Source organism: Myxine glutinosa, chromosome 6 (genome assembly GCF_964187855.1).
Source record: "Myxine glutinosa chromosome 6, kmMyxGlut1.1, whole genome shotgun sequence".
In the NCBI taxonomy this organism is placed as follows: domain Eukaryota; kingdom Metazoa; phylum Chordata; class Myxini; order Myxiniformes; family Myxinidae; genus Myxine; species Myxine glutinosa.
The window spans coordinates 135,957,382-135,980,170 of NC_136266.1; the positions used below are offsets into that span (position 1 = coordinate 135,957,382).

The 22,789-nt window shown below is 46.9% G+C and overlaps 1 protein-coding gene across 2 annotated transcripts; it reads right to left on the reverse strand.

The window, feature by feature from the left end:
• Nucleotides 1-86: 86 nt before the first annotated feature.
• On the reverse strand, nt 87-21,279 carry PDCD2L (programmed cell death 2 like). Of its 2 annotated transcripts, none has more exons than XM_068121120.2 (7): nt 21,004-21,279; nt 11,695-11,858; nt 11,440-11,491; nt 4,704-5,098; nt 4,345-4,455; nt 830-984; nt 87-681 (listed from the first exon to the last, which is right to left on the reverse strand). In XM_068121120.2, the coding sequence occupies exons 1-7, from the start codon at nt 21,112-21,114 to the stop codon at nt 545-547; spliced, it is 1,125 nt and encodes a 374-aa protein (XP_067977221.2). In that variant the 5' UTR covers nt 21,115-21,279; the 3' UTR covers nt 87-544. The 2 variants fall into 2 exon arrangements, with proteins under 2 accessions (XP_067977221.2, XP_067977222.2); XM_068121121.2 differs by lacking the exon at nt 21,004-21,279 and adding an exon at nt 16,590-16,619.
• Nucleotides 21,280-22,789: the final 1,510 nt, after the last annotated feature.

Consider the following 22,789-nt stretch of genomic DNA (forward strand, 5'->3'; position numbering starts at 1 on the left):
ACTTTCGTCGGCTTCGGTGGACATCGTTGAGGTCACCTAGGTTTATAGCCTCGTCTGAAGGAAGAATGAAATGCAAATCAAACCAGGACAGGAAGCATAAATGTATTTTCTTGTTAGTTAAAGGTTCACACTTGTAGCTTTGCCTCCTTGCTGCCAAACACAAACGGAAAAACTGCACTAGAGTTCAAAAATAGGTATAACTCTTTTACGCATTCTTTCAAAGTTTGTTGCTCATTGCGTATTTAATTCATGCTTCTTTAAAATATGAAAGCGGCAATAAATCTGAGGGCAGGGAAATACTGTGCATATGCATCTGGTGAGAATCTTGGAAGGCAGAAATGCATTACTATGATCAGCTGTTCCACTTGTAAGGTACATCAAGTGGTTTATCAGATGGAGATACGGGTTCACCCTAACTCTAAACCAAAGACCCAGTCTTAAACCCAAAGCGTCCAATTCACTTTCATCTGCAGCTGTCTGATCTGGATTGGACCAGCTGTAGTGAAATGGAAGTTAAAGCAGCAAATGGACAGGTGGAAAGATTTCATCTGAAGAGGCGCTGGTCAGGGTCTGGTTGGACCAGCACAAACTCCTCTCGAGCCACATCCTGGCCCATTGACCAACAGCTGCTGGAGCAGGAGTAGACCAGCACGGTGCCAAATTCTACTGAGAGCTCTTCTGCTGTATGAGGGAGAGGGAAGAATACGGAAGTTAGCTTGAGATAAAAGCAAGGCTGTCGGATAATTAAGACAGAAAATAAGGAGAATTGTAAAAAGTAAAGGCAAAGACAGAGAAAAGCAAAGGTGCAGAATAAATGATCTCGACTCACCATTACACCTGACAGGACGTAACATGCTGACCAGGGCAGGCATGAGTTGAAGCTCAAACTTGCGTGGTGAGGAGCACGAGGGGCATGGAGGAATGGGTGCTGTGAGGTCATGGTCTGGTAAAGCCAAAAAGAGTGGGTGGCCATCCCATGAATAACTGGGGGCCATGGTACAAGAAAACAAATTATATTGAAGTGTTTCATTCGTCTCACAACCACTCAACCCTCCGCCCTCCTCTCTCCCTTCCCAACACTCCCACTCTTCCCATGCAATTGCCCAGTCAACAACAATGCTCAGCCTTCAATCACAAGAATCACCTTACACAAATAATTATTTTCAACTCTTCCCATATTTTCTATTTGCAATGATAAAGGTTAAATGAAAGAAGGTCTCATTTGCCTTGCATTGGACAGGTGTCATAAAGTAACTTTTCATTTTTATGTGGAATGGTTGGATTGGAGAAAGATTCAGGAGAAAGAGCAAAAGGGAAATGGTACAATAGGCGACAAGACAATGGGAGTAAATGGCGCAAAAATATTTTTTAAATAAGGTTTTATTTTATAACATCAGGTAACATTTCACCTAGATAGATAACCTATCGTAAAACCAAGAACAAGTAATAGCTCAGTCCCAAATAATTAATTATTAAAACTAGAAGCACCAGCTCCCTATGAGAACGGCCAGTGGGGTTATGTTATTATACTTATTCAAACGTGTAATTCAAAATACCTCACCACTAGAAAACGTGGAGACAGCAATACTGTACTGTAAAGGGTGGGAACATGTAATACACTCTCCCACCTGGAGGGGGAGCTATACGATGCACATTTACATAGAGAATTTGCATCACTCCCCCTCCCACCCACCAAGACCACCTGAAAAGATTTTTTTTTTTTAACACCCCTGTACACTAATTGGGGTCATGTTGATCCTATTTAGCAAGTCTGGATGTAATCGGCCCAGAACTGTCGGATGAGTAGCGTGACAAACAAACAAACAAACACACACCAGTCCGTCACGAAAATAAATTGCTCAATAATGAATGGATTTCTCGACACAGCTTGAATTTACACACTGCTCATATTGCTTGTCATACATACCAGCCCTATTGTACAACCATGTCCAAGCGGAAGTGCTAAATTAAAAATAATAAGTCGATCGTTGTCGTCGGTGGGTTTCAACCCAAGTGTGAAATCATTGGGAGACATCATTGCCTTCTGCATGTCACTATTCTGCACAGCATACAACACAGCACTGTCAGGGAAAGAATGACATGGTAGAAAGATCCTGGGTAGTTGACCTGGGACAAGTGAACTGCTGTAATACTTTTAATAAGAACGACCTAAATTTTGGGATTTTTTTCACTTGCTGATAGAATCTGCAGCTGCCATTTCCACTTAAATAAAGCTACGTTTTCCGAACCGGATTTGTCGTGTTTTTATGTTACATCTTTGTCCAAGTGTTGCTGTTATATCCCTTCCAATATTTCATGTTAGATTGTACAGTTTGTTCGATATTTGAATTCATTTTGTATTGTTCAAGGCCTAGCTCAGCTGCTCCATGGATAGAAAGTGTGCAAAATATTTGTCTCAGTGTTGCTTGTTTTGCTTATTTCTTCCCAAATCTCTTACTTCCACTTCCTCAACATTATCCTATTTCCCCTCCTCAATTCAAAAAAATCCAAAAGAAAAAAAGTGATCTTCATCCGACTTGAATTTCCTTCTGTTTGTACTTCCTGTTCTACATTATTTTTCCCCCTATTTTCTCAATATCTCCAAATATCTTCATTAAATATAAACGCTTCTTCCTTTAAAAGCAATCACAATCATTCTTCTTTTTTTGTATACAAGATCGAGGCTCGTGTAAGAGCTAACATTAATCACACACAAAAAAAACGGACACATAAAACATATAATAAAGGGAGCGGTAGACAAGATGGGGAGAGAGAGGGAAGCACACAAGTACAACAGTAGAGAACAGGGACATCGGGAGATCTGTGGAAGGGAGAGGGCTTGGGGGGAGGAGGCATGGGAAAGGGGGGGAGGGTGGGAGAGGTATAAAACACATGGACACTGCTAGGACTTGCAGGAAAGAAGTTGGTTTTTCAGAAAAGTGGATCTGGGGTGAATTGAACAGCAAATAAGTTTTCACTTGCGATTGGGATTACAGCTTTCTCAAATATGGTTGACCTGGTTGTTGTCCCCTTTTGACAATATGGCTTGCCATTCTGGGATTGCAGATTCAACCCTCATTTTCTTACTTGTACATAGTCGAATGTTCTTGTAATTAACGTAAAGTATAATGTTTTCAAACGTCCTCGTCTTGCATGATACATGTCCAAACTCTTCCATGAGCCTCAAATCACGTTCAAACTCGGGAGAGTGCATACTTCTGCCAGGCTGGGCAGTTTACGTTTAATATCCACTGATAGACCAGATCTGCATCTCGACCCGAACCACAATCTAATAGGCTTGTTCTTATTTCCTTCCTTCCGTGTAAGTGCTGCTTCATCAGGATGAAGATTTCTTGTCAGCTACCCAACGCATCCACCAAGTCTTGTCATAATCCATCCACAACCTTTTGAAATATTATGTTACATATCGTTTTTGGCCCCATCACTCAATGGTGAAGAATCACTTAGAAATTATTGTATCCAGATCCAGACTTCAACAAAATTGAAACAATTCTTCCGAGTCACACCCAACTTGTCCACCAAATTTCGTCCGAATCCGTCGACAACGTTTTGAGATATCCTGCTCACAGACAGGCGTGAAAACGTAACCTCCGTCCACCTTTGGTGGTGGAGGCAATGAAGGGTCACATGAGAGAGGAAAGAAATAAGTGTAAGAGAGAAAACATCAGATCTTTATAACTTCAGTTATGATTTGTAAAAATGATTTTCAAAGGGCACATGTAGCCTGGTGAATCCAAAATGACCAAGAGACCTGGCCTAAAGATATGCACACTCATCTCTAAGTTGGCTAGCCTGGGTTTGAATCCCGACCCAGCTATAAACTGTCATCCCGGTGTTTCACAGACAGGGTGGTTCATCAACGTGTGTGCTGTCCCTCGGATGGATGTTAAACTGGGCGTCCCGCCTGCCGGAATTAGTTGGTGGACGTCAAAGATCCCATAATGCCCTTCACAAAGAGTAGGCGAGCTATCATGAACACCATGAACCATGAACAAATTACAAATTCCTGCCCCAACTACTGCCCAGCATGACCCTTGCCAATAAACTGCTTCGACAGCACCGACGCCAGATACATCGGATCAGGCCATAGACCTTTGACTGCAAAATCGAATGAGTTTATCTTTATATTACACTTCATACATTTGCCAAGTTTGGTTGGAATCCCTTCAGTTGTTATCGTTGTTACGAAAATCTGCCATTCACACCCGCACGGACAACACAAACACATAATGTCTGACTGTGAATGCATTAAAAAAAAAAACTTTTTAAAATGAGATCTGCTCACAACAAAATTAGATTTCTACAAACAGAGGCAAAACTTACCGTAGAATCTGCTCTGGACATGACTCGATCCTTTTCATGAACTTCAGAAATGCATGGTCTCCATGTTTCACCTTTGTTCGCTCATAATGCTCACCATTTCCCTCGGTACATCTGTGCCACAGGTATGAGGTCATTGCAATCTAAACACAATTATGTGAACATTCCTCTTGTGTTAGATATTTCAGCATGCGGAGATTGTAAATGTGAGTCGGATGTTGGCTTTGGTGGGGGGAGTGGGGAGGGAATTAGAATTGGCTTGGATTTTGGAAGGGAAGGGCCTGTTGTGGTGTAGTGAATCATTTGAATCAGGAAGTATCACATAAAGGACCTGCAGTGGTTGAGAAAAGTCAACAACATACCTGTTTACTGCCAGCGCTGCAAAATCCACGGATTCTCGCAGAGTGTAGTCCTCCAGTAGGCCCTGAACGTGTCCTCCATTGCAGGACATTCTTGCTTCCTCCATTACCTCCAACTCCTCCCATACACTTACATAAAATGATTCAAAACATGGCATTTGCACTTCCATGTCCATTGCTGAATGGCCTCGACTTGATACTCGAATCCATCCTGATGTCTCTTTTAAGGACAGACGGCTCAGCTCAGGTGAGAGAAGAGTTGTGGAGTCAGGTGCAGTCTCTTGGTGCTGGTTAACACTCACTGAACCCTCCATGCCTGTCGACTCATCGTTGTCACCCCAATCATTTGCGTCTTGGCACCAGTCTGTTGGACGGGCATGGCAGGGCGTTGGCACCACCTAAAACAACAACAAACCTAGCATTTGTGGTTTTACAATTGGTCAGATCAACTTTTGAATGCTACGTTGGTCACAATGTGTTACTCTAATGCTACACCGGTAATACAAAGGTCATTTGAAATGTTTTTGAAAGAGATACAATTTATTTTTTTATAGAAGAACTAGAACACAGAATGGATCAGAACGTAACAGAAGGAAAAAAGCAGCAGAAAAAGGGAAGCGGGAAAGGTGGGGGACAACACACCACCAGCAGGGTTGAGGGACAAAATAGAGGCAGACTTGCAGAAATAAGGGGCATGGGGAAAATAATGAAAGTGAGGGTCAAATGAGACTGAAAAGACTGAAAGTAGATTCTACAGGAAGGAAAAAACATAGAAGAAGAACGAATGAGTGGAGGCGAGCAGCTAGTCTGAATTTTGGGAGTTTCACCAGACTGGGATTACTGGCAGACCGCATAGGTCTTGAAAACAACCTAGGGGGTATAGCGCACGGAAAGGACAGAGATGGTGCAAGACCAAAAATGACAAGGCATAAGAAGACAGAGACCCTCCAACCTGTCTGCGATGTGAAATGGAAAGGCCAATAGAATCATCTTCATCGTGGGACATTCCATTGATTTGGAAGACCTTGGTTTCCATGGCATCAAGCTTAGCAACGCATGAGGCAGGTGTGCCAGCCCAAAGGGAAGAGCAGTACTCCATCAGACTGCAGATGAAGGCCTTATAGATCAGTAAAAGTTTTGATGTGCCAAGGAAAGACTGCATGACAGAGCATGCCAAGTTGGCGATTGGCTTTTGAGGACAACTTAAAAGTGTGGTTTGCCTAAGAAAGATAACGGCTGATAGTGAGAACAAAGAGTTTGTGTCTCAACTTCTTCCACTCTTGACGCAGTAGCTTGTTATGGTGGGGGAGGGGTGGGGCTTGCGTTTTTCCCATTTCCCACCATACCCCCCTCCCCCCAGGATTTTTTCCCCCTTTTCCAAAAAGTCCCCACACTTCCCACATAAAGCAAAGTTGAAAGATGGCATAAGGTTAAACCGGGATTGAACCAATATGAAATTTTGAGATAAAAAATGTTTTTCCCCGTTTTGATTCCTTTGACCCAAGTCACCACCCCCTCCCCCTGGGGCATAAACTGAGGGTCAAATCCAAAAAATCGTTACATATTTATATGTCTCCCCCAATATTCCTGCCATAGGAAGCAGGGTTAAAAATGGTACTGCTCATGCACCTTCTTGCCATGTGGTGATCATAACTACCACGTTTGGTGAATTTCTGCACAACTGTTTAGAACATGACGTAACATAACATGATGGTGAGACAGTCGATTAAAATATCCTCCCGTTTTGTTTCAAAAAGTGTGGGGATTACAATAAATCATAGATTACAGACCCTCACCAGGACTTGTTTTGGGTTGTGTTTGTGCACTCGTGTGTACTGTATACGATGCATTGACGATGTACGTTTATGTTCACTTGGCAGACAAATAAAGAGTTTTTCTGCTTTATTGCATCTACATTCACATTTGAATCATAAGTATTTCATAGACATATGTATTTTATAGATTTTTTTTTTTTTTTTTTTTTTTTTTGTATACAAGATCGAGGCTCGTGAAAGAGCGAACATTAATCACACAGAAAGACAAACCGACACATAAAACATATAACATAGGGAGCGGTAGACAAGATGGGGAGAGAGGGGGAAGGACACAAACAACATTTGAGAGCAGGGACCGAGAGACATGGAGACATCGAGAGATCTGAGAGAGGGCGAGGGCTTTGGGGGGGGGGGGGGGGCGTGGGAAGGGGGCAGTGGGAGAGGTATAAAACATATGGACACTGCCAGGACTTCCAGGAAAGAAGTTGGAATTTCAAACAAGGTGGATCTGGGGTGAATTAGCGGGGGTAGAAAAGATCAAGGTTTTGGATGGGGGAAGATAAGAGATGGTGGTGAACAGCTGTTTTAAAGACCTGGAGGGAGGAGTGGGATTGAAGGGAGTGAGGGAGTTTGTTCCAGAGGCGGGAGAAAAGAGGAATGAAAGAGTGAAGGTGAACGGAGAGCCGAGATTTCGGCAGTTTAACCATCAGAGGGTTGCTGGCAGATCTTGTGCGACCTGTAGGAATATTTGGGGGACAGAGCACAGAGAGAGCTGGGGGTGCAAGGCCGGAGAGGAGTCGGTAGAAGACAGAAAGACCACCTACCTGCCTGCGGTGAGTGAGTGAAAGGCCCTCAGAGATAGCTTCATCGCGGGAGATTCCAATAATTCTGAAAGCTTTGGTTTCAACAGCGTGAAGCCGAGCTAGGTGTGAGGCAGGAGCACCGGCCCATAGGGGAGAACAGTATTCCATTGAGCTGCGGATGAAAGCCTTGTATGTGGTGAGGAGCTCAGGTGTGCCGAGGAAGGACTTCGCACGACGGAGGATGCCCAGTCGGCGACTGGCTTTGGAGGCCAGCTTGGAAATGTGGTTTTCCCAAGAAAGATCATGGCAGATAGTGAGACCCAAAATCTTGAGCGACAGAACTTCTTGGAGAGGATTGTTGAGAAAGTAGATGGGAGGGTTGTCCAGTCGATCTTTTCGGAGAGACATAGTAAGAGTGTGAGATTTGTCAGGATTGAAAGACATGTTCCACTTGTTTGACCAGTCTGTGATTTTGTCCAGGTCTTCAGAGAGTGAGGAGGCAGCAGACTGCCGATCTGAGGGAAGAGGAATGGAGCGGCAGAGAGTGGAGTCATCAGCAAAGAGATAGAGAGGATTTTCGAGAGAGTCAGAGAGATCATTGATGAAGACCAGAAAAAGCACGGGGCCCAGAACACTGCCTTGGGGAACTCCAGCCTGAACAGGAAGAGGAGATGAGAGAAACCCATTCAGGGCCACACGTTGACGACGACTAGAGAGGAAGTCCGCCAGCCATGCGTGGAGATTTCCATGGATACCAAAGGAGGAGAGTTTGGTGAGCAGAGCGGGGTGCCAGACCGTGTCGAAGGCACGTGATATGTCGAGGGAGACAGCTCTAATTTCCTGTTTGGCATTTAGGACCTCCATCCATTGTTGAGACAGCAGAAGCAGCATGTCCAGAGTAGAGTGACCTGGTCTGAAACCAAATTGATGATCAGAGATCAAGCCATTGGAGAAGAGGAAAGATTTCATATCAGAAGCAATGATGGATTCCATGACTTTGCTGATAATTGGGAGAAGGCTGATTGGTCTGTAGTTGCTAGGATCTGTTTTTGCACCTTTTTTGTGCAAAGCGGTGATGTTGGCTGATTTCCAAGCAGATGGCAGTTGACCTTGAGCAAAAGAGAGGGTGAAGAGAACAGAGAGAGGGTGAGATAGAGCAGCAGAGCAGGATTTTAGGACCCGTGGGCTGATGCCGTCGGGTCCAGTTGCAGAATCAGAGTCGAGGGTTGACAGAAACTTTTCCACCTTGTCAGGAGGAAAGGACACGGAGTCCAGGAGCAGCAGGGTACGACTGGGTATGGTGGGTACAGAGAGGGATGGGTTTGGGACACAAGATTTAGAGGCAAACACAGAGTTGAGGCATTCAGCTTTTTCACGTGCGGAGTCAGCTGTGTAGCCGTTTGAGGTAAGGGAGGGGATGGAGGGGGAACAAACACCAGAAACGGATTTGACCAGACGCCACCAGGATTTGGAAGAGGGAGACAGATAAGAGAGTTCGGTACCTGTATCTGTACCTGTACTTTTGGGGTATGTACTTTATAGATGCACTCACGTTGTTAAAGCACCTACTTTGTAGACATACTCATTCTTTGGAGACATACTCGTATTCTAATAGTACGTACTTTATAGACGTACTCATATTCTAATAGTACGTACCTTATAGATGTACTGCACTCACATTCTAATACTACGTACTTTATAGATGTACTCGCATTCTAAAACTACTTTATAGATGTACTCGCATTCTAATAGTACTTTATAGATGTATAGATGTACTCTCATTCTAATAGTACTTTATAGATGTACTCACATTCTAATAATACTTACTTTATAGATGTACTCACATTCTAATAGTACTTTATAGATGTACTCACATTCTAATAGTATGTACTTTATAGATGTACTCACATTCTAATCATACGTACTTTATAGATGTACTCGCATTCTAAGAGTACGTACTTTATATATGTACTGTCATTCTAATACTACGGACTTTATAGATGTACTCACATTCTTATAGTACATACTTTATAGATGTACTGTACTCACATTCTAATCATATGTACTTTGTAGATGTATTCACATTCTAATCGTACGTACTTTTATAGATGTACTGTACTCACATTCTAATAGTACTTACTTTATAGATGGACCAGACTCACATTCTAATGGTATGTACTTTATAGACACTCACATTCTAATAGTACGTACTTTATAGACTTACTCACATAATAGTACGTACTTTATAGATGTACTCACATTCTAATAGTACGTACATTATAGATGTACTCACATTCTAATAGTACTTACTTTATAGATGTACTCACATTCTAATAGTACGGACTTTATAGATGTACTCGTATTCTGATAGTACGTACTTTATAGACGTACTCACATTCTAATCGTACGTACTTTATAGATGTACTCACATTCTAATAGTAGGTACTTTATAGATGTACTCACGTTCTAATAGTACGTACTTTATAGACAGACTCACATTGTGATTGACATACTGTACTTGAAAGAGGTACTGTACTGGTTGAAAAAGTTAACATGTAATACTGGGTGTGACCAGGTGGCGTTTGTGGCCTATGTTAGCACATTATGTGTGTTCAGACAGACAAACGTACTAAAATGCAATACTCTCTCCTCTGACGAGGATAATTGTATTAATCAATACTAGCCGAAACCCGTGGAACATCCACGGAAGGGAGGATGTGGTGTATGGATAGAGTGTACCATTATGGATGGCATAGGGGATTTGCTTGTCCGAGTAAGAGTTAGGAAGAAAGATGAGAATGAAGAGTGCGTATATGAACAACGATCGCCGACACCGGCACAAATGCATGCTCTGGATTGTCCACTCAGTGGACGGCTTGCTTTCGCCTTCGCCTGTCCAATCAGCGGACAGCTTGCTTCGCCTTCGCCCAGCAGACGCCAATACGATGGCGTCGTATCGGCAGTTAATCGCATGCTTTTGGGCCCCAACGTCGGCTAATTCAGATTTTTCGAGTATGGCTGTACGTGATAAACAAAGAGCGCGGTTCGTAGATCGTAAATCCATTAGTGCCATGGGCATCGGGTCACTGGGTGCGGCGTAAAAGGGATAACAAAGTCGAGTCCTTACGCTGTTATTATATAGACTAGCCGAAACCCGTGGAACATCCACGGAAGGGAGGATGTGGTGTATGGATAGAGTGTACCATTATGGATGGCACAGGGGAGCGCTCATGGGATCTTCTTCTTCCGTTGAGCTCCAATTTTTTCTCCTTAAGTTAAGTCCAATCAGTCCTCTCTGTTCGAAGTGCTCAGGCCATGCCTTCCCGCTCTCATACTTTTATTTCCGTTCGGTGTAGAAAGAGATTGACATATCGTTCGTCTATATTTTCAGCTCGTTATCTTTAAGCTTCCTTACGTCTCGCCACCTGCTACACTCTCTGAGTTACGAGGATTTATGCAACGCACCCCGAGTATCGCAACGTCACTCCATTTAACTTTATTAAAATGACGATAAAGACGTTTCCTTATATATCCTAATTTAAAATGTTCAAGGGAATAAAAAGACCATTGGGTTCACACCACCCATGTTCACACCACTCGACTGTCCAATCAGCGGACGGCTCGCTTCGCCTTCGCCCAGCAGACGCCAATACGATGGCGTCGTAAGATGGCGTCGTATCGGCAGTTAATCGGATGCTTTTGGGCCCCAAAGTCGGCGAATTCAGATTTTTCGAGTATGTCTGTACGTGATAAACAAAGAGCGCGGTTCGTAGATCGTAAATCCATTAGTGCCGTGGGCATCGGGTCACTGGGTGCGGCAGAAAAGGGATAAAGTCGAGTCCTTACGGTATTATTATATAGATTATGTAACAAATAAGCAGAAAACATTTTATATTCCCGTTGGGAGTGCATGTCCCTTGGAGAAGCACTATCATCCGCATCCCAAAAAAATAGTTGGCATCCAGTTGGCAGAGACAATGTGCTCCACAATGACTCATGTCACAGCAGTTATTAGTAAGATGTACTTTTATGAGATCCAATCCAACAACCAGGTACCTCACAAGACAACACGATATCACTGAGCTATCCTACGGGTGAGAGAAACCAAATGAGGAAGTAAAGCAACTTCAACTACATCTCAATTTGTTTATAAAGTCACACCTGTGGATGCTTCTGCTCAGATTCCAGATGTTGGGACCTCATAACCTTCCAGCTGCAAGAACAAGGGAATCATTGTGTTGCTTAAAGTTCACTGCACCTCCGCATTCACTTTTATCTCAACAATGGGAAGCTTTTACCACTGTAGTCACGATATAACAATCTAAACTGCATTTTGTAAAGACATCCTAAAAGGCAAATGTAATATATATAAAGTTGGGTGAAGAGATTTTGGAAAATTTCAAAACGAGGACACACCTGCCATGCTGGTTCGCACAGGCCTTGCCGGTGCAGGTAAACACATGCAGTGTGCGGTGCAACAGAGACGTGTGCAGGGGGCAGTTTAACTGTACCACAAGCATTAGAGGTTGACCACACAGGCCACAATAGGGCTGCTCCAAATGTACACCAGGCACAGGATCCTAAACACAAGGGTGGGGAAACAGGGTATCATAGGACAGAGTTCAACAATTAATATATCATCTCATCTTGAAGATGTCTTCACCCCTCCCCTCCCCCCCTCACACACTTCTTTCCTCAAATCATACACACACACACACACACACACACACACACACACACACACACACACACACACACACACACACACACACACACACACACACACCTTGAGACCTGGGAGGGCTCTGTTCCAACTTCTGAAACCCACATATAGAGATGACAACCAACGACACATGTACATCCTTCACACGAACAATTCAAATTCCTTTTGTTAATGTCCCCCAACCCCTCTCCAAAACTATGTATGCTTTTGTAGCGGCTACCGCTGGGTATACACAATCGCCTTGCACCTACCGAGGACGCGGAGCGATCACCATGCCGGGCTCGCCCAGGACGCCCGGGCACGCCCAGCCTCGCCTTTCCAGGGCTCGTCCAGGACGCCCGGGCATGCCCGTTCTCGACTTGCCAGGCCTCGTCCAGGACGCCCGGGCATGTCCAGACTCGCCTTTCCAGGGTTCGCCCAGAACGCCCGGGCACGCCCAGCCTCGCCTTTCCAGGGCTCGTCCCGGGCATGCCCGCTCTCGACTTGCCAGGCCTCGTCCAGGACGCCCGGGCATGTCCAGACTCGCCTTTCCAGGGTTCGCCCGGGCACGCCCGGTCTCGCCTTTCCCGGGCAAACGCTCCGGGATAATGTGTATATATATTGCTGCCCGATAAACGGGCTTTTCAGAGTACCCAAGATGATTTGACACAATAAAGAAACTCGGACGAATTCCAGCTTTTTGTCGCGTCCATTCTTCCGATTTACGTTGGAGCACAGCTCCTACATTGGTGACCCCGACGTGATCACGGCAGTTACCCTCAAACTGCCTACCTTCTGGGAGGCTCACGCAGCGTTCATTACCAGCCATGAGCGCCGGCCACACGGGCAACTTACTTTTCATCAGGGACAAAGCGTCCGGACGGCGCTTCCTGTGTGACACCGGCGCCCAACTGAGCGTCATACCCACCTCCGATCAGGACAGGCAGTCCGCGGTTTGCGGCCCCTCCTTGGTTGCGGCCAACGGATCGGCCATCCGCAGCTTCGGCCCGCGCAACGTCACCCTCTGCTTCGGCGGCCAACGCTTTAATTGGACTTTTGTAACCGCAAGCGTGCCCATGGCTCTGCTAGGCGCCGACTTCCTCTGCGCACACGGACTGCTGGTTGATGTGAAACGGCGTCGCCTCGTCAACGCCGAGACCTTCAGCTCCCTGGCATGCACATTGAGCAGCTCCGCTCCGACCGAGCTGGCATGCGCCCTCCCGGCGGCGAACGAGTTTGCTCGCCTGCTCACGGAGTTCCCGGCCCTCACGCGGCCGACGTTTTCGGCCGTCGCAGTACGACATGGGATCGAGCACCACATACCAACCACGGGCCCGCCGGTCTACGCCAGAGCCCGCCGCCTCGACCCAGCCAAGCTCACCGTGGCCAAAGCCGAGTTCGACGCTTTGGAACACCTCGGCATCGTGCGGCGCTCCGATAGCGCGTGGGCTTCGCCACTACACATCGTCCCAAAACCAGGGGGCGGCTGGCGCCCATGTGGTGACTACCGCCGCCTTAACAACGCTACCACCCCCGACAGGTATCCGATCCCGCACATCCAAGACTTCTCCGCCCGTTTGGCAGGACGGGTCATTTTTTTGAAGATCGATTTAATACGGGGATACCACCAGGTACCTATCAGGGCGGCCGACGTCCCAAAAACGGCCGTCATCACGCCGTTCGGCTTATTCGAATTCCTGCGAATGCTGTTTGGCCTCAAGAACGCGGCTCAGGCGTTCCAGCGCTTGATGGACGGCATGCTGCGCGACCTGCCGTTCCTCTTCGTTTACCTGGACGACATCCTCGTCGCCAGCACGTCCCAGGCCGAGCACCTCCTCCACCTCCGAACACTGTTCGGGCGCCTCAGCGAGCACGGCCTCATCGTCAACCCAGCCAAATGCCACTTCGGCACGAGGGCCGTTGATTTTTTGGGCCACCACATCACCAAGAACGTGGCCGTGCCGCTGCCAACCAAGGTCGAGGCCATCACCACGTTTCCGCGTCCCCGCTCCATCAAGGCCCTGCAGGAATTCCTGGGAATGGTGAATTTCTATCACCGCTTCGTGCCCCGTGCTGCTCAACTCATGCGGCCCCTCTACGAAGCCCTCCGGGGCAAGCCGGCCAAGCACGACGTCGTCTGGTCCGCAGCAATGGACGCGGCCTTTAAAAACTCAAAGCGGGCCCTCGCCGACGCAACACTGCTCGCTCACCCGGTGCTCAACGCTCCCATCGCCCTCACCACGGATGCCTCCGACTACGCGGTGGGCGCCGTACATGAGCAATGGGTGAACGGGGTTTGGCAGCCACTCGCTTTTTTCAGCCGGCAACTCCGGCCGAACGAGCTCAAATATAGCACGTTTGACCGTGAGCTCCTCGGTCTACACCTGGCCGTTCGCCATTTCCGCCACCTCCTGGAGGGCCGACCCTTCACGGCGTTCGTCGACCACAAGCCGTTGGTTTACGCAATGGCCAAGGTCGCGGAGCCGTGGTCGGCCCGCCAACAGCGCCACCTCTCCGCCGTGTCGGAGTTTACCACGGACATCCGGCACGTCGCCGGCAAAGACAACGCCGTGGCCGACTGTCTTTCTCGGGCCAGCACGAACGCGGTCCACCTCGGCGTGGACTTCGCGCTTATGGCGGCGGACCAAACCACCGACACCACGGTGCAAGCCCTCCGGGCGGCGGACACGGGCCTCCGCCTGGCCGACATCCCCTTTGCGGACACTGTCCTGCTCTGCGACGCCTCCCAAGGCCAGCCTCGCCCCATCGTGCCCGTTACCTGGCAACGCCGCATCTTCGCCTCCCTCCACGGCCTTTCCCACCCGGGCCGGAAAGCTTCCCAGAAGCTGGTGTCGGCGCGATTCGTCTGGCACGGCCTTCGACGGGACGTCCGCGATTGGACCAGCACCTGCACAGCCTGCCAACAGGCCAAGGTCCACCGACACACCCAGGCCCCGCTGGCACCTTTCACCGTGCCCGAACGACATTTCGACCACGTCAACGTGGACCTGGTGGGCCCCCTCCCCCCATCACGGGGTTTCACACACCTGCTCACCATGGTGGACAGGACCACCAGGTGGCCGGAGGCCGTTCCCCTCGTCTCCACCACCACCGCCGACGTGGCGCAGGCTTTCATCGCCACCTGGGTCGCCCGCTTCGGCGCACCGGCGGACATCTCGTCGGACCGCGGACAGCAGTTCACCTCCGAGCTGTGGGGCGCGGTCGCCCGCAACCTGGGGGTCAAGCTCCACCGTACTACGGCCTACCACCCCCAAGCCAACGGGTTGTGCGAGCGGTTCCACCGCTCCATGAAGGCCGCGCTCATGGCCGGCCTTCGATGGCGGTTGGGCCGACCGGCTGCCGTGGGTCCTTTTGGGCCTCCGCACGGCCCCCAAGGAGGACCTCCGGGTGTCCACCGCCGAGCTTGTCTACGGCCAGGCGCTACGCGTCCCGGGCGAATTCGTGCCCGACGCTACCAGTCCCTGGTCCGCAGCTCACCAACCCTCGGACCTCCAGGAGACCGCCCGACGGTTTGCCAACGTCCCACCACGGTGACCCCCAGTCCTACGTCCCCCCAGCGCTTCGCACAGCAGAGTACGTTTTTGTGCGTCGTGACGCACATCGGGGGCCACTTCGCCCGCCGTACGACGCCCTTCCGGGTCCTGCAACGGGACGACAAGTCGTTCGTCATCGACATCGGCGGCAGGTCTGACCGGATTGCGGTGGACCGCCTCAAGCCGGCGCACGTGGACATCGACCAACCGCCACGTTTGGCCCTTCCGCCGCGGCGAGGCCGTCCCCCATCCACGGTGCCCCCCACTCGACCGCCCACCACCACACCGGACCTCCCCCCCCCCCCCCACGACCCGCCAGGGGTCACTTCGGCCGGGTCATCAGGACCCCCCTTAAATTGACCCTGCCTGTGCAAGTCGATTCTGGGGGGACGTGTGTCGCGGCTACCGCTGGGTATACACAATCGCCTTGCACCTACCGAGGACGCGGAGCGATCACCATGCCGGGCTCGCCCAGGACGCCCGGGCACGCCCAGCCTCGCCTTTCCAGGGCTCGTCCAGGACGCCCGGGCATGCCCGCTCTCGACTTGCCAGGCCTCGTCCAGGACGCCCGGGCATGTCCAGACTCGCCTTTCCAGGGTTCGCCCAGAACGCCCGGGCACGCCCAGCCTCGCCTTTCCAGGGCTCGTCCAGGACGCCCGGGCATGCCCGCTCTTGACTTGCCAGGCCTCGTCCAGGACGCCCGGGCATGTCCAGACTCGCCTTTCCAGGGTTCGCCCGGGCACGCCCGGTCTCGCCTTTCCCGGGCAAACGCTCCGGGATAATGTGTATATATATTGCTGCCCGATAAACGGGCTTTTCAGAGTACCCGAGTTGATTTGACACAATAAAGAAACTCGGACGAATTCCAGCTTTTTGTCGCGTCCATTCTTCCGATTTACGTTGGAGCACAGCTCCTACACTTTCAAGATCATTAGTTTTAATGCTTTGTTTTCAGCCTTTCCAAATCGATCATAAAACTAGAGAGTTCATAGTTCATACCTTACCTTACCTTTCATACCTACCTTACATACCTTACCTTACCTTTCATACCTTACCTTGCTCATTCTTGGAATAAAAAAAGGATGTGGTCGGGGTCTGCAAGCGACAAATTTGATTGGTCGGCATGATTTAAAATGGCGTCACGTTCGTCCAAGTGCTCAATCGAAGGATTTTGAAAATGCTAAAAAGGCGGTTTGTGTTCCACAGCATTCATGTATATAATTCCATTTAAATAAAAGAAAGATTTGAAACTTTGTAGAGAAAAAAAAATTTCAGAAGTTTACCGCCATTGCTGCAGCGTCATTTACACCACCTTACTGAGCACGTTACGTTAGTTCTTCGTGCCTCTTGTTGTTTATGTCCTTCATGACGTCCTTAAAACAGTAAGTTTCCTGTTTGGAATGATTTTCAATTTTGTTTGACTGCCAGACAGGTAGAAAGATGAAAAATATTATCTTACTTCTTTCTGCACATGTGCGATCCAGATAAATTCAGAGCCAAAGTCCTACAAATCAGCACATACACAAAGAAGCTTCTTTGTTTGAACTGCAACAGAGTGCTAAGGGGGCAATCAAGATATTGTGAATGTAAAGGGAGGGGCAGGGTCAATCAAAAAATTAAACAGAAATAAAGGGGAATATCTCCATATGGAACTAGAACGGTACTCGGGAGAGAGCATATCTCCGCCAGGTGGAACAGTTTTCGTTTTGTATCCCAATGATAGGCCGGATCTGAATTCGGACCTGAACCAAAATCTAATCGGCTTGTTCTTGTTGCCGAAACAATTCATCCAGCAAGTTTTGTCACAATCTGTGCACAACTTTTTCAAATATTGTGCTATATATTGCTTTGGCCTTATTTCTCTATGGTGAAAATCAGTTCAAAATTAAAAGAATTCTCATATCCGGATTCGAATCTTCACCAAAATTGAATCAATTTTTCCGTGTCACACACCCGACCTATACACCAAGTTTCGTCACAATCTGTCCATAAATTTTGAGATAATGTGACATATCCGTTTTAGCTCCGTCACTCAATGGTGAAGAATCTTTTTTTTTTTAATTCTCAGGTCTGGATCCGGATCTGGGTCTTCACCAAAATCGAATTGATTCGTCCTTGGCACAAACCCAACCTGTCCACCAGATTCCATTCAAATCCGTCCATAACTTTTCGAGATATCGTGCTATATATCGTTTTTAGCCCTGTCAATCAATGGTGAAGTATCACTTTAAAAATTCTCGGGTACAGATCCGCATCTGGATCTTCACCAAAATTGAATCGATTTCTCCTCGTCACACTCCCAACCTGTCCACCAAATTTCATTGGAATCCGTCCATAACTTTTTGAGATATCCTGCACACAAGCAGACAAACAGATGAAAAAAAATCACTCATGGGCGACACTTGGCAAAATAAAACAAAGTAGAATGGCACTCAGGAGAGCATCCTGCTGACCTCAAAATAATTGGTGGTTGACTTAGTGACCTGATATGCAAATCGTCTTTAAATTAAGTTAATCAGATGAAAATTGACAATTTTAGAAATTTGGCCTATGTTAACCTCAAATATAATTGGCAGTTGAAGTAAATGACCAAATGTGCAAATCCTCTTCAAATTTCAAGTCAACCGGATGAAAATCGACATTTTTAGAAATTCGGCCTATGTTGACCTTATGACCTATGTTGATCTCAAAAATAGTTGGTGGTAGAATTCAGTTCGCTGATATGAAAATCATATTCAAATTTCAACCTAATCGCATGAAAATTGAGGATTTGAGAAATTTGAAACAAAGTCGTTGACCTTCGGCCGATGTTGACCTTTTGACCAAAAAAAAAAAGGAGAGGATTCTGTCAGACCACCAACTCTACCGTTTGGTGAAGTTTCGTGAAGATCTGTTTAAAATTATTATGAACTGTACGCAAGTATAAGTTAGCGGACATACAAACAAAATTAAGTGATCAATATACTTGTCAAAACAAGACCGAGAGTCTAACAGCGGCGTAGACGGGCTTGTAAAATATAAACCAGAAACACACATGATTAGCTTTTTTTTTCTAATCAGGATTATGATTAATGCATGATTAGCAGTCGCTAATGCTGTCTATATTCGGTAACATTCAACAAAGAAATTTGGAGGAATTCCGACATCAGTGAGGTCAGTTTTACTTACAGAACTGAGGGAAGATCTACTGTAATCGAGATTATACCCCACAAGGGTTGGGTACGTACCGTTTTGTTGCAAGAGACGTAACGCCGATGCTTTCGATATTTGATTGTCATTTTAACAATCGTTTTGTTTGTGTTTCACACTGAATAAAAAACTTAAAGGTAGAGCATGTCGATTGTGATATATGGCAGGTGCGACGTTAGGCATGAACGGCAGATGAATCAAAATGGCGGAGTGTGGAATCATCCGCCGTACCGCCGAATTGACATCAGACGTAATCACATCACCCTGTCATGTGACCAGATCCTCAGCTCTGATTGGTATATGTTTGAGGGGACAAACAGATGCACAAACACTGGTCTTATCTGGACAGCTTTGTTCTATGGGCTACACCATAAAATATTTTTTGCAACTAACAGGTGAAAACAACCTCCACACACCTCCGATGGCAGTGGAATCAAAAAGGAAAAGTGAAGCTGAAAACCCCACAACGGTTGGGTACGTACCGTTTCGTTACGGTGAAGTGCTAAGGAAGTGCTAAATAAAACAAGCGTTACGCCTTGGTCCCCCGTCGGTGAAGTGATGTGAGTTGACAAAGTGGAAGACGCAGAAAACATGCTATGATATGATATTCCACTCACAAGGTTCAGACATACATGGCGGCGGCCATCTTGGATTTTGACGTGGCCACCCAATTTTCAATAGCGTTCTTCCTTATGCCTAGATACACCCACACACCAGATTAGAAGTTGGTACTTCGCTTATTTTTCAAGATATTCCGCTCACAAGGTTCAGACATACATGGTGGTGGCCATCTTGGATTTTGACGTGGCGACCCAATTTTCAATAGCGTTCTTCCTTGTGCCTAGATACACCCAAACACTAGATTAGAAGTTGGTACTTTGCTTATTTTTCAAGATATTACGCTCACAAGTTTCAGACATATATATGGTGGCGGCCATCTTGGATTTTGACGTGGCGACCCAATTTACAATGGCGTTCTTCCTTATGCCGAGATACACTCACACACCAAATTAGAAGTTGGTATTTCGCTTATTTTTCAAGATATTCATCTCACAAGGTTAAGACACACATGGCATCAGACATACATGGCGGCGGCCATCTTGGATTTTGACGTGGGTTGCAACCGCACTACAAATTCGAATGCGGTCCTTCGCTTACGCGTGCACGCACGTACGCACGCACGCATGGACGGAGGGGAAAGCCATAGTCCCCCTTTCGCTACGCTGTGCGACGGGGGACAAAAAAAGGATGGGAGGTGAGGGGTTGTTTTTTTTTTTGGAACGTGCCATGGGGACAAGGTGGTGAAAAAAAGTCGTCATTTTTGCATACGTAATATGTAAATAAAATTATGTTTCGTGGAGAGATACCGCAAGAGGGGGACAAGGTGGTGAAAAAAAGTCGTCATTTTTGCATACGTAATATGTAAATAAAATTATGTTTCGTGGAGAGATACCGCAAGAGGGCGCTCGAAGTGAAAGATCCGTAATGAATGGAAACCGCACACTGTATATGACGATCGTTCCTCGATACAGTAACATTATGTGAATGATATAAATACAAATACGAAACTGCATACATTACCACAGTCTACGTGATATGTAAACCATTAGTATCGTCCACTAACGGCATTAAGTGATAATATTAATAAATAAAAAAATCAACGAGCCAGGCAGGAGTCGAACCTACAATCTTCTGATCCGTAGTCAGACGCGTTATCCATTGCGCCACTGGCCCGGGATGACCGTTAGTAGCCTTCACCGCCACATGTTCATTATAACTTCCTTTCTTCAAACTACTATGTGACGTTGCACAGTTTCCACGTCACAGAGAATATTATATAGATGTTATTAAAATTTGGTTCAAACGGGAGTTTTGATTGACATTTACGGTAATCGGTATTAATATCTATCATGTGCACACGTTTCGGAGTCTTTTGTAAACAGGTCATTGTGCGCCGGGGTTTGAACACGTTTCCCTAAGAATCACGTCATAAATTGGGGAAAGGACCGAGAAATGTTCCGAAAATACCAAATACTGTACAAGTCCAACTATAACGCAATTACAGATTGTGCGAAACGTCAAAACCTCGTGATGAGGTAAACGCAACATCTTACTCGTTTTCACAAAATGAACGTATGACAGGTCGCCACAAAGGTGAGCGTGTTCAAAACGTCTGATCCAAATGGATCATTCACATCGTTTCGCTGTTTCCTCCTCTGCACGTCGATCACGGCATTCTTCTTCTTCAAGTTCAACACAACGCGCTCGCGGCTCCCTTACCGGGCGACCTCCGATCTTATTGGTGAGACAGGTCGTCCGCCGGCGGCCTGTCACAGGTTCGTCTCGCACACCGAGCAGCACTGGTGGGCCGAGACCTCCTTGCTCTGCCATTCCGATGTGAAAGACGCCACCTGTTTCAATGTGCTGCGTTAATGCCTCTTCGCTCTTCCTCTCCTTACTCTTCTTCTTCTCCTAAACTACTTCTTCTTCTTCCTCATCCTTTTCATCCTGCACTTCTCACTTCAAATGCTATTTATCTTCTTCCTCTTCAATAGTGTTGGTGATAGATTACCTTCATAAATAATTTTGTTTTGTTGTTTTCTTCTACTAAATATTGTGTGCAAATTGGGACATCTATTTATTACGTACGCATCGTGTGAGTTGGGAGCGTTCTTCAGACCTCGTGGGAAGGGGTGGGCGTGGCGTGCGCAGGAATTACATCATTACTGACTTACATTACTGATTTCCATTACATTACTTTTATCCAATGAGGTCGGAGGGGGGGACATTAAAATGATCTCCGACTGACCGACCAATCATCTGTCCATGTACTTTTGCGTTTGCGATATTTCAAAACCGTTGAACATTTAGTTTTCATTTGGCAGATATCTATTCCTCAAATGGCATTAACTCAAACTGATGAGATCACGACTGTGATTTGCTGAATAATATTGCCATGGCAACCATCCCAGTAACTTGGCTTGTGTACGCAATATTAAAAAAATACGCTCAAAGTTTATTCTTATTACACAGATCTATTCCTCATACTGTTGTGCTATGCACACACAACTCGTTTGCCAAGAAGGTAGGCCACCACGCGTTGTACAAAACCAAACACTCTATTCTATGCTCGCACGTAAGCACTGGGCAGGCTCGACTTTCGAGCCCGCATATATGTCCCGAGGCCACGCCTTGCCCTCGGGCGTGGCCGGTCGGCCGAAAGGCGGGGCATGTATTTCAGTTCAACCCTGCGCCTCATGACACCTTTGCTCCGGGCGTGGCCCGAGCCGTGCTCCCACGCCCGGTCGCTCGCGTCACCCACTGGTGCGCGGAATTATATACCCGCTGGCATTGTGTCCGCCACAATACCATCCAATTGGCGGGGGACATACAGGGTGATTTCTGAGTCCCAGGACGAATAACATATTGTCACGTCTGAAGCTCCCATTAAGACAGGAACCTCAGCGCCGAGCTAGACTCGCTAAATGGCCGAATGATCTTTTATTATTTCTTTTACTGTGTTTATTTAATGAATTCTAACACTTTACTGTTCACCAATGAACTTCAATTGGGCCGAATTAATGGCGGGAAATGGACACGGAAACAGATAGCTGAAGCACGTTTCTTACCTTTTAAAGGGTTTATTTATAAGTTCAATTCACATGTTCATTCATGGTAGCATTAATGGTAGTTCATTCATGGTAGCAAGACGCTATAAACAAAAACGGAACAATCCAAACGAGTCAAATGGATACAAAGAGGTAAATGGGAATATTCAAACTTATATGTCAATGATTGGTAATAAAACAATTCCTAATCCACGAGGCCACAGATCACACACATGCAAAAAAACAATGATAGGCGAGACTTTCTTTCATCTGGTGCGTAGGGTGGAGGCAGGCTGAAAACAGATCACTTCAGGGACCAGGTGTGGGACGATTCCGATGCCAAAACGAGCACACTGAAAATGGTGCTTGGTGTAGAATCCAGTGATATTCCACCTCGAGGCCTCGTGGGCCCCTCTGTCCTTCATGCAAGGCCTCCTTTCCTTTGTCACGAGGTCTCT